Source organism: Mobula birostris, chromosome 11 (assembly GCF_030028105.1).
Source record: "Mobula birostris isolate sMobBir1 chromosome 11, sMobBir1.hap1, whole genome shotgun sequence".
NCBI lineage: Eukaryota > Metazoa > Chordata > Chondrichthyes > Myliobatiformes > Myliobatidae > Mobula > Mobula birostris.
In genome coordinates, this window is record NC_092380.1 from 1,958,849 (window position 1) to 1,970,867 (window position 12,019).

General features: G+C 50.0%; 1 protein-coding gene across 8 annotated transcripts in view; it reads left to right on the plus strand.

Annotated features, from left to right (window-relative positions):
- LOC140204723 (integrin alpha-X-like) overlaps window positions 1–12,019 on the plus strand; it is a 119,276-nt gene that overhangs the window by 24,060 nt on the left and 83,197 nt on the right. For all 8 annotated transcript variants that reach the window (XM_072271445.1, XM_072271442.1, XM_072271443.1 and 5 more), the window contains exons 4-9: window positions 3,315–3,406; window positions 4,164–4,219; window positions 4,740–4,854; window positions 5,589–5,716; window positions 6,059–6,207; window positions 6,870–7,023. In XM_072271445.1, coding sequence (XP_072127546.1) covers window positions 3,315–3,406; window positions 4,164–4,219; window positions 4,740–4,854; window positions 5,589–5,716; window positions 6,059–6,207; window positions 6,870–7,023 — 694 coding nt within the window. The remainder of the gene's footprint in view (window positions 1–3,314; window positions 3,407–4,163; window positions 4,220–4,739; window positions 4,855–5,588; window positions 5,717–6,058; window positions 6,208–6,869; window positions 7,024–12,019) is intronic.

Genomic DNA, 12,019 nt, shown 5'->3' on the forward strand with positions numbered 1-12,019 from the left:
AGTACCCTACTCCCAATACCATGTGCTCTAAATTTGCCTACTAATATCCAATGTGGGACCTTATCAAAAGATTTCTGAAAGTCCAGGTACACTACATCCACTGGCTCTCCCTTGTCCATTTTCATATTTACATCCTCAAAAAATTCCAGAAGATTAGTCAAGCATGATTTCCCCTTCGTAAATCCATACTGACTCGGACCGATCCTGTTACTGCTATCCAAATATGCCGCTATTTCATCCTGTATAATTGACTCCAGCATCTTCCCCACCACTGATGTCAGACTAACTGGTCTATAATTCCCTGTTTTCTCTGTCTCTCCTTTCTTAAAAAGTGGGATAACATTAGCTACCCTCCAATCCACAGGAACTGATCCTGAATCTGTAGAACATTGGAAAATGATTACCAATGCCCCACGATTTCTAGAGCCACTTCCTTAAGTACCCTGGGGTGCAGACCATCAGGCCCTGGGGATTTATCAGCCTTCAGTCCCATCAGTCTATCCAACACCATTTTCTGCCTAATGTGAATCTCCTTCAGTTCCTCCGTTACTCTAGGTCCTCCGGCCACTATTACATCTGGGAGATTGTTTGTGTCTTCCCTAATGAAGACAGATCCAAAGTATCTGTTCAACTCGTCTGCCATTTCCTTGTTCCCCATAATAAATTCACCCGTTTCTGTCTTCAAGGGCCCAACTTTGGTCTTAAATAATTTTTTCCTTTCATGTACCTAAAGAAGCTTTTACTAACCTCCTTGATATTCTTGGTTAGCTTACCTTCGTATCGCATCGTTTCTCCCCGTATTGCCTTTTTAGTTATCCTCTGTTGCTCCTTAAGAGTTTCCCAGTCCTCTGGCTTCCCGCTCATCTTTGCTATGTTATACTTCTCTTTTATTTTTATACTGTCCTTGACTTCCCTTGTCAGCCACGGTCGCCCCTTACTCCCCTTAGAATCTTTCTTCCTCTTTGGAATGAACTGATCCTGCACCTTCTGTATTATTCCCAGAAATACCTGCCATTGTTGTTCCACTGTCATCCCTGCTAGGGTATCTTTCCAGTCAACTTTGGCCAGCACCTCCCTCATGGCTCCATAATCCCCTTTGTTCAACTGTAATACTGACACTTCCGATTTTCCCTTCTGCCTCTCAAATTGTAGATTAAAACATATCATATTATGGTCACTACCTCCTAATGGCTCCTTTACCACGAGTTCCCTAATCAAATCCGGTTCATTACACAACACTAAATCCAGAATTGCCTTCTCCCTGGTAGGCTCTAATACAAGCTGCTCTAAGAATCCATCGCTGAGGTATTGCACCATCTTCCTTTCTTGGGGTCCAGTACCAACCTGATTTTCCCAGTCTACCTGCATGTTGAAGTCCCCTCTAACAAATGTAGCATTTGCCTTTACGACATGCCAATTTTAACTCTTGATTTAACTTGCACCCTATATCCAGGCTACTGTTTGGGGGCCTGTAGATAACTCCCATCAGGGTCTTTTTGCCCTTACAATTTCTCAGTTCTATCCAGACTGACTCTACATCTCCTGATTCTATGTCGCCCCTCGCAAGGGACTGAATATCATTCCTCACCAACAGAGCCACCCCACCCCCTCTGCCCACTTGTCTGTCCTTTCGATAGGACGTATACCGTTGAATATTCATTTCCCAGCCCTGGTCCTCTTGCAGCCATGTCTCTGTTATTCCTACAACATCATACTTGTCAATTTCCAACTGAGCCTCAAGCTCATCCACTTTATTTCTTATACTTCGTGCTTTCATATATGATACTTTTAATCCAATACTTCCCTCACCTTTCACATCACTCTCCGTGATTTGAACACGACGTCTCAATACTGTACTCTCTTAGGCAACTGAGCCTTCTTTGCACCTAGTTTCTCGAGGAGCCCTGGGTTCCAAAAGCTCTCATTTCATTTCCTGGTCACCGTGCAGACTCCATTAGTGTATTTTTCTGACGTCTCTGTACAGATGACATCGACCAGGACGCCCTTATCGAGGATCTTGTCGCCTGGATAAACTGACTTTAGCAGGTCCGGACAGGACCCCTCTGCCCTCTGATGAGGACACACAGTATCCTCTTCTATGTTCGCCCCGATTAAGTACCTCGAGAATTTCCTCCCACGGCTCCCCATCACTTGAATACTGATCCCCAGTACTATTTCCGACTGCCATCTTCCAGTAAGGACGCCACGTTTTGTTGTTCTCCAGTCTTCTAGCACCTCAGCTGTAGCCAGCGAGGACTAGAAATTCTGCGCCAGCTCTAAGAAGATGCCTCCCTCACACTACCGCAAATCAAGATCACCAGGGAGGCTTGTCATCTGACTCTGGGAGCCTATCCACTTGATTCCCGCTGGGAAGTTTAATCCATTCTTCCACCGCCCCCTGCTACCCAATGTCTCCTAGCCGCCCTTCCTGCGGCACTCCATCCTTCTGGCTGCCCCTCCCTCTTGTTCCTCGAAGCTGCTTTCTCTCCCTCCTGTCCCTTCCTCCTCGCAGCCCCTCCCTATCATTCATTCTTCTCCGTACCTCACTTTCCTCCCCTCCTCGCTCTCCCCTTATCTCTGCTGCCGCAGCACACCATCCTCGCCCTTACTCTTATGCAGTACACCACTTCTCATCAGTGCTCTCTCCCCCCTGCCCATCCATCCCTCCCTTCCTTACCGCCTCTCCCACGACTCTGTTTCCTTGCTGCTCCCTACCCACGGTGCTCCCTCCTTCCCTACTGGCGTTTCTTCCTCATCACCCCACCTGTGGCTCTCCCATCCTACGCAGCGCCCCTCCTTCCGCACTGCTTCCCCGAGTCCCTGCCTGCCTCCTCTCCAGCAATGCTCTCTCTCATTCCGCTTCTCTCCCTGCCACTCATTCCTCCACGGAGCACCCAATCTCTCCACAAATCCTTACATCTCTACAGTGCGCCCTCCTCCTCATTCGTCCACCATCGCCGCCCCACCCTCCCACCTCACTCCCCTTCCTTCTCCCTCTGATCTTGCCGCCGTCCCTCTCGTTCCTTCCTCACTGCACCTCTAAATCTCTCCGTCATCCCCTCCTCTCCACTCCTTACCGATTCACAACTCCACCCACTCCATCCTCTGCCACTTCCCGTGCTGGTCCTTCCTCTCTCCTCATTACCTTCAAGTCCTCCCTCCTCTCTCATCCCTCGACGCCGCTCCCCTCTTTCACTCTCATCCCTGTCGTCCTTCCCTCCCCGCCCTCCTCTTTCACCCCTCCTAGCCCTCTCGTTCCTCCCTCTTCTGGTGCCCCGGAATTACGACTTTGCACCCTTTATCCACTCCCGCAGGATCGGAGTGACGGGAAAGGACGAGATGGGAAGCGCCATCTTACTGCGCTGCTCGATCGCAGGCGGTGACTGCCACCCCACCAACGTCACTGGTGAGTGATCCCGGAGGGCGGATGGTGGTGACACAATGAGGGGACAGCACAAGGGAAGGGAGGGAGATGAGGGAAGGGAGCAATGGTAGGGGTACGAGAAGCGGGAGGAAGTAAGCCGAGGGGACGAGAGCGAAGGGCCAGAGCCGAGCGAATTGAAGAGAGGGGAGAGTAGGGAAAAGAGCGAGGAGAGAGGGAGGGTGCGAAGAAAGGAGGCGAGGAGAGTGGTGGAGGGAATGTTTGCGAAGAGAGGAGGCGAGGAGAGTGGTGGAGGGAATGCGGTAGAGGGAGTGAGAAGGAATTATGCAACGTGGAGGGTTTAGGCGAGGGGCAAGAGAGGAAGGGAAGGGGGAAATTGTTGGGCCTGGAGTTAGAAGGGACCGAGGGAGGGAGGAAGGAAGGAGGAGAGAGAGGGGCGGGAGCCGGGAGCCCGGAAGGTGGAGAGGCAAAGGAGAGGGGAGGAAGGGGAGAGAGGAGAGGCGAGGAAAGCGGAGAGTTGAATGATGGGGAGGGAGCGGACAGGAGAGGTCAGGGGAGAGAAGGGGAGGCACGTGGGAGAGCAGTGGATGGAAACAAGAAGGGGAGAGTTAGGGTAAGGGAAAGTGCTGGAACAGGGGAAAGAGTGAGGTGAGGGGGAGTGGAGCTGTGTGGGAAGGGAACGGAGGTGGTGGGAGAGGGGAAAATTGTCTGTGACAGTGACACTCGCACGCTGTTCCTCTGACCGCTTCGCTAACGGCCGTGTCTCTCACTGTTCTCGCAGACTCCTTCAACAACACCGCCGTGCTTACAATGGACTCTTCGGGGCACCAACTGGTGGTAGGTTCCTCACGTCCCGTCCTTTCCGTCTCTACCCTACGTATCGTCGCCTCCCAGGCCCCAGCTCTCATCCCAGTCGCCCTTCCCTTTACAACTGTACTTTGAAATTTGAACACTTCCTCCTTCGCTCCCTAAGTAGCGACCTCTCTCTTTTCCATGACCGCTCCGTCCCTCTTCAACCGCATCCTGTCAGATTCCATTCTTCCCTCCTTCTTTCCACTCCCTCCCCTGCCCTCCCTTTCCTACTCCCTCCAACATTCTAGCTGCCTCGCCCTCCACCCCTCCCAACTATTCCCTTTTTTCCTACCTGTCCCTCTTTCCAGCCCGCGCCTCTCCCTCCTTGGTGCTTAGCTCTCCTCCCCGAAACCGTAGCCCTCGGGTGTCACTGGGGGTGGGGCGTCGAGGGCGGAAAGGCGATGGGTTGACTGGTCATTGGAGGGAGTGGGGAAGGTGCTTCTCTTGGTAACTCTCTCTCTCTCTCTCTCTCTCTCTCTCTCTTTCTCCTCCCCCCTCCCCCCAGGTCTGTGATCCCAACACAGTGCACGGATGCATGAGAAACACGTGGTTCCCAGGAAAATGCATCCGGTTCGGAGATCAGCTGGAAGCGGAAGCTCCACTGGACATCGGAAAAATCGGTGAGGACAGGGGAGTGGAGGGGAGGGTCAAGGCTGGAGGGTGAAAGGAAGAATGGGCGGGGGCGGGGATGTCCAGCGGAGCTTCCTGTTCTAGAGGGTTGGGCCTGGAGAGAGTGAGTAAGGGGGTGAGGAGAGCAAGAGGAAGTAGGAGGGCCGTGAAGAGAGGGCATGTTATGCAGAGAGATGATGAGGAAGAGAGAGTGGAAGATTGAATGGGAGAAATAGAGTAGGAAACCGAAGAAAGGGAGAAGGGGAGAGATTGGTAGGGTGAGACAGAGAGGAGGAAGGAGAGAGAAGGGGAAGGGAGGAGGATAGAAGGAAAGGGGGAATGAGGGGCTAACTAAATGAGAAAGAATGAGAAAGGATAGAGTGGATTAATTAGAGGAAAGGAAGAGGAAACAGATTGGAAATAGAGAGGGGAGGGAGTGAGGTACGGGGCTGGGAAAGGGTTAAGAGAGGAAAAAGAGGTGGAAGAAGAGAGGAGTGGTGTAAGATAGACGAAGGTGAAGGGGAGACGTTTGCAGAGTGAGAAGGAAGGTTTATGAGTGAGAGTTTAGGATGGATTGAGGGTAAGGAGGTCAATGGGGAGAGGAAATAAGGGAGGAGGGAGTACGGATATGACAGTAATGCCCTCCCTCGGCGCGACGCACTCTACTTACTACAATTCTCGAGGTGCTGAGTTCCTCGCCGTCCTTCCCTCTCTCATCCTTTGCTGCTCTCCCCCTCTCTGCCAGAATGTATCCCTGAGATGGTAGATGTGGTCTTCCTCTTCGATGGGTCCAACAGCCTCAGCAAAAGGGATCTGGAGGCGAACAAAAAGTTCATGTGGGATATGATACAGGCATCAGACGCCGGCATGCAGGTCTGTGACGGGGCAGGGTTCACGTCAGGAGTGGGGAGGAGAGGGAGAAAAGAGAGGATTTGGGTCTGGCAGGGGTATTAGTTTGGAGGTTGGCACAGGCTGTGAAGAGAGCACGGGGCAGTGGGGATAAATTTCGGGAGTCACACGTGGCTGTTGGGAAAGAGCGAGACAGTGGGGATAAATTTCGGGACTGACACGTGGCTGTGGGGAAAGGGCGGGACAGTGGGATTAGTTTGGGGAGTCACATGGGACTGTGGGGAGAGAGCAGGTCAGTGGGGCTAGTCGAGGAGATACACAGGACTGTCTCTTTCTGTCTTCAATGAAGCCTTCATCTCTCTCCAGTTTGCCATCGTTCAATACTCCGCCTTAGTCAGAACGGAACTGAGCTTTAAGACATTCCAAGAGCAACGAGGGAATCTGTATAATATCGTGCATGACATCCAGCTGATGGAGAGCTCGACATTTACTGCAACTGGGATCAATTATACCATGTAACTAATCCCTGTCCAGGAGTGTGTGACGGCAGGGTTAGAGGGAGACTCACTGTGTGTCCGACCCCGGGATGGGGGTGGGGGGGAGATGGAGGTGTGATGGGACCGTATAGAGTGAACCTCGCTCTGTGTCTGGCCCCGGGAATGTGTGATGGGACGGTGTGGAGGGAGATTCACTCTGTGTCTGACCCCGGGAGTGTGTGATGGGACGGTGTAGAGGGAGTTTCACTCTGTTCCTGACCCCGGGAGTGTGTGATGCGACGGTGTGGAGGGAGATTCACTCTGTGTCTGACCCCGGGAGTGTGTGATGGGACAGGGTGGAGGGATGTTTTTCAGCATTCTGGAAATGATTCAATACCTCCCTCTCCTGACCACTAATATTTAGATTTTTTTTTCTATTACTGGAGTACTGTGATGCCACTGGAAAGAAGGGGGTGGTTTTGATTTAAATGAACGGGGGGGGGGACGGGTGGGGGGCTTCTGAGGGTGTGTGTGTGTGTGTGTGTGAGAGAGAGAGGGGGGGGAGAGAGAGAAAGAGTGAGGGGAAGAGATGGTGAAAGGGAAAACATACGATGCATACCTATTTGAATCAGGGAGGGGGAAAGAATGGCCTTCCCTCCTCCTATCTCTAATGCGACACTCCTCCCTCCTGTGTTGCGCAGATTTTCTGTGTTTACGGAGGACGGTGGGGCAAGAGAAGGGGCAGCGAAGCTCCTGATTGTGATCACGGATGGAGCGACCACGCCAGGAGACATCAATCTGGAGCAGGTCATCAAGAGGGCGCAGGCGGAAAAGATCACTCGCTGTGCAATTGGGGTAGGTGCCCCCGCCCCCCCCCCGTGTATGTGGGTGGGATGAGTGTGGGACGGAGGGGAAGGTCCGTGTCGCACAGACACGGGGTCTCCGTGTGGAAGGGGAATTCTCAGTGTGGGAGGTAGAGCGAGATCAGTGAGGGACGAAGAGGATATCTTCGTGAGGGACGGCGCGGGAATCGCTAACAGAAATATACCCAAAGATTTGGTCTTCACAGCCTTTGTCGCAACGAATCCTACAATCTGGCGGAAGAAGTTCGTCGTCGTTTCAGTTCTAAAGGCCCTCTTTCTTTCTGACACTATACCTTCGGAGCCTGTATTCTCACAGTAATGAAAACATCCCCTCTATGTCCACTCTATGCAGGTCATTAAGTATGTGGGAGGTTTCAATGAGAATTCCCTCCCTGCCATGAATATCGATTTCTCCTTCCGGTGAACAAATTCCACTTCCCTTCCCCTACTCCCCATTGCCGCCTTTCAGTTCTTCTCACCTGCCTATTACTTCCCCCTGGGTCCTCTCCTCTTTCCATTTCTCCTATGGTCCGCTCTCCTCTTCTATCAGATTCTTTCCTCTCCAGCTCTGGACTTTTTCCACCCGTCTGGCTTCACCTATCACGTTACCGCTAGCCTTTTCCCCTCCCCCGCCCCACCTTTTTAATTCAGTCATCTTCCCCCTTCCATCTCAGTTCTGAAGAAGACCGAACGTCGACTGTTTACTCTTTTCAATAGATGCAGCCTGACTGCTGAATTCCTCTAGCATTTATGTGTATTTTGTGTATTTTCATTAACCCTACTCCCCAAGGCTATCTCGTGTTCCTTTCCACCTGCCTTAAGTCTCTTTTTAACCTTCTTTCCAGCTACCTTTTAACTCTTCGGAGCCTTGTCTGTTGTTTGCTTCCTAAATCTCAAGTGACCTCAAGCGCTGCGACAGCTCTATAAAACACGTCTTGGAGGGCTGCATTCATTTCTAGTCGCCTCATTATAGGAAAGATGTGAAAACTTCGGAAGGGGCGCAGAGCAGATTTACCAGGATGTTGCCTGGTAAACACGTCTTAAGGGATTGATTGAGCAAAGTTCAAGATTCAAGTTTAGTTATCACATGTACATCGAAACATACAATGAAATGCGCCTCTTGCGTTAACAGCCGACATATCCGAGGATGTGCTGGGGGCATCCCGTAAATGTCGCTATACATCCCCGCGTCAAGATAGCATGCTCACAATACTTGGCAGAACAACGCGGAACACACAGACACACACACACACACACACACACACACACACACACGCACGCACGCACAGACACACACACACACACACACACACACGCACACACACACACAGGCACGCACACGCACACACAGGCACACGCACGCACGCACGCACGCACAGACACACACACACACACACACACACACAGGCACACGCACGCACGCACAGACACACACACACACACACACACGCGCGCACACACACAGGCACGCACACGCACACACAGGCACACGCACGCACGCACAGACACACACACACAGGCGCACGCACGCACGCACAGACACACACACACACACACACACACACACACGCACACACACACACACACACACACACACACACACACACAGGGGCACAGGATGCAACAAACAACACTGCAACAGCAAAACACGCTGAATTCCTCCTCCTTACCCATGCACATACACAGTCCCCTCACCCCAGACTCCAGTCCGTATGCTTCGGCATCGACCCTGCAGCTTCGGAGTCGAACGCCAATACGTCGATATTGGGCTTTCGACTTCTCCAGCCAACCCACAGAGATTCACAGACCCGGTACTCCGGCCGACGGACCTCCACTTCCGGACTTCCAATTCGATGGCCTCGATCGTCGCCATCAAACACAGGACCTCCGATCACCGTACACAGGCGTCGAACTGCAGACTCGTCGATGCCGGGCCCTGAAACGCTAGGTTTCGAACTCTGGTGTCACCGATTCCCGAAACCATTTAGCTCCAGCAGCATCGGACCTCGTTGCTCCAGCAGCGTGGAACTCGTACTCTGGAGCCCGCCGAGATTTCGCTGCTGGCGGAACTACCAGCTTTCGTCCACGCTGGTCTGTCAGCCCAAAGTCCGGTTAAACATCCCGTCTCTGCACGGGGATATCCTATGCCTGCGTTGCGTCGGCGTTCTTCAAACGCGTAGCGGAGATTTAGGAACCAAAATTCCGGCAACACCTCTAATTCCTCTAATGCCCCCTTATAACTGTCCCCAGAATCCTAACATGATCCTTAACTCCACTTACTCAAAAACACGAAAGAACAATTAAATGTCAGCGGCGACCGCAGCAGAGCATCTGGAGCAAAAGCTACGGTTTTCTCTTTGGAGAGAAGGAGGACGAGAGGCGACTTGACAGAGATGCATAAGATGATAAGAGGCATAGATAGAGTGGACAGCCAGTACCCTTTCCCCCGGGGGGGGGCATAATTTTAAGAATGTATAGGGGAATGTCAGATGTAAGTGTTTTACACAGGGCGTGGTAAGTGCACGGAACGCCCTGCCATGGCTGGCGGTCGAGACAGATACATTGCTGACATTTAAAAGACTCTTCAATACGCACGGATGAAAGGAAGATTGCTTTATCTAGAAGTAGGTTAAAAGTTCAGCACAACATATACAGTACTAGGCTGTTCTGTTCTGTGTGCTGTGCTTTCCTCTTCTTCTTGACTATATGTTCTGCATCTCACGCTACCATCCTTTTGATGCCTCAATGGAACAAACATCAAGAATTCCTCGAAAATACTCCTTAACCAACCTCCATATTTCCTTGGTTCATTTCCTTGACAGCATCTGCTCCCAACTTACACTCACAAGTTCCTACCTGATTCGTCGTCCCCCAGTTAAATATTTTAACATGCCGTCTGTTCCGATCCTCGCAAAGGTCATGGCGTTGTGGTCACTGACTCCAAAACGTCTCCTGACCTCGTTAATTGCCTAGTAACCGATCCAGTATAGTCTGTACTCGAGTCGGCCTGTCTACACATTGTGTCAAGAATCGTTTCTGGGCGCATCTACAAATTCCATCTGATCTAATCCTCTTGCCCTATGGAGGTGCAAATCAATATTAGGGTAAGTGAAAGTCAACCTATAACCCGGTTATTTTTCATCTTTCCCAACACAAGAAATTCTGCAGATGCTACAAAATTGAACAACACATACAAACTGCTGGAGGAACTCAACCGATTAGGCAGCATCTATGAGGGGAATTAATAGATACATTTTCATGAAGATTTGAAAGGAATGGGCGGGTCAGAATAAGAAGGCGAGGAGGGGGGTACAAGTTGGCAGGTGATAAGTGAGACGAGGCGAGGGACATGTGTCGTGCATGGATATAGGGAGATTGTCTTACGAAGCTGCAGAAAGAGATAAAGGGAAGAAGAGTTCTAAAATTTGCTATCTATAAACGGCTATGTGCGGAGCCAAAAGAGGTGGGGAGATTTTGAATAATTTCTTTTCTTCGGTATTCACTAAGGAGAAGGATATTGAATTGTGTAAGGTAAAGGAAACAAGTAGGGTAGTTATGGAAAGTATGACGATTAAAGAAGAGGAAGTACTGAAACTTTTAAGGAATATAAAAGTGGATAAGTCTCCAGGTCCAGACAAGATATTCCCCAGGACCTTGAGGGAAGTTAGTGTAGAAATAGCAGGGGCTCTGACAGAAATATTTCAAATGTCATTAGAAACGGGGATGGTGCTGGAGGATTGGCGTATTGCTCATGTGGTTCCATTGTTTAAAAAGGGTTCTAAGAGTAAACCTGGCAGTTATCGGCCTGTGAGTTTGACGTCAGTGGTGGATAAATTGATGGAAAGTATTCTTAGAGATGGTATATATAATTATCTGGATAGACAGGGACTGATTAGGAACAGTCAACATGCATTTGTGCGTGGAAGTTCATGTTTGACAAATCTTACTGAATTTTTTGATGAGGTTACTAAGAAAGTTGACGAGGGTAAAACGGTGGATGTTGTCTATATGGACTTCAGTAAGGCCTTTGACAAGGTTCCACACGGAAAGTTAGTTAGGAAGGTTCAATCATTGAGTATTAATATTGAAGCAGTAAAATTGATTCAGCAGTGAGTAGTGGTGGATGACTGTGTGTCAGATTGGAGGACGGTGTGTAACGGTGTTCCTCAAGGATCTGTACTGGGTCCAATGTTGTTTGTCACATACATTAATGATCTGGATGATGGGGTGGTAAATTGGATTAGTAATTATTCAGATGATACTAAGATAGGTGGAGTTGTGGATGATGAGGTAGGTTTTCAAAACTTGCAGAGAGATTTAGGGCAGTTAGAAGAGTGGGCTTCAAGATGGCAGATGGAGTTTAAGGCTGAAAAATGTGAGGTGCTACATTTTGGTAGAACTAATCAAAATCATGGTAAACGGTAGGGCATTAAAGAATGCTGTAGAACAGAGGGATCTAGGAATAAGGGTGCATAGTTCTCTGAAGATGGAATCTCATGTGGACAGAGTAGTGAAGAAAGCTTTTGGTGTGCTTGCCTTTATAAATCAGAGCATTGAGTATAGGAGTTGGGATGTAATGTTGAATTTGTATAAGGCATTGTTAAGGCCAAATCTGGAGTATTCTGTGCAGTTCTGGTCACCGAATTATAGGAAAGATGTCAATAAAATTGAGAGAGTACAGAGGAAGTTTACTAAAATGTTGCCTGGGTTTCATCTCCTAGGTTACAGAGAAAGGTTGAACAAGTCAGGTCTTTATTCTTTGGAGCGTAGAAGGTTGAGGGGGGACTTGATAGAGGTTTTTTAAAGTATGAGGGAGATTGATAGAGTTGACGTGGTTAGAGTGGGGAAGATTCAAACAAGAGGACATGGGTTGAGAATTACAGGACAAAAGTTTAGGGGTAACATGAGGGGGAGCTTCTTTACTCAGAGAGTGGTAGCTGTGTGGAATGAGCTTCCAGCAGAAGTGGTTGAGGCAGGTTCTATGTTGT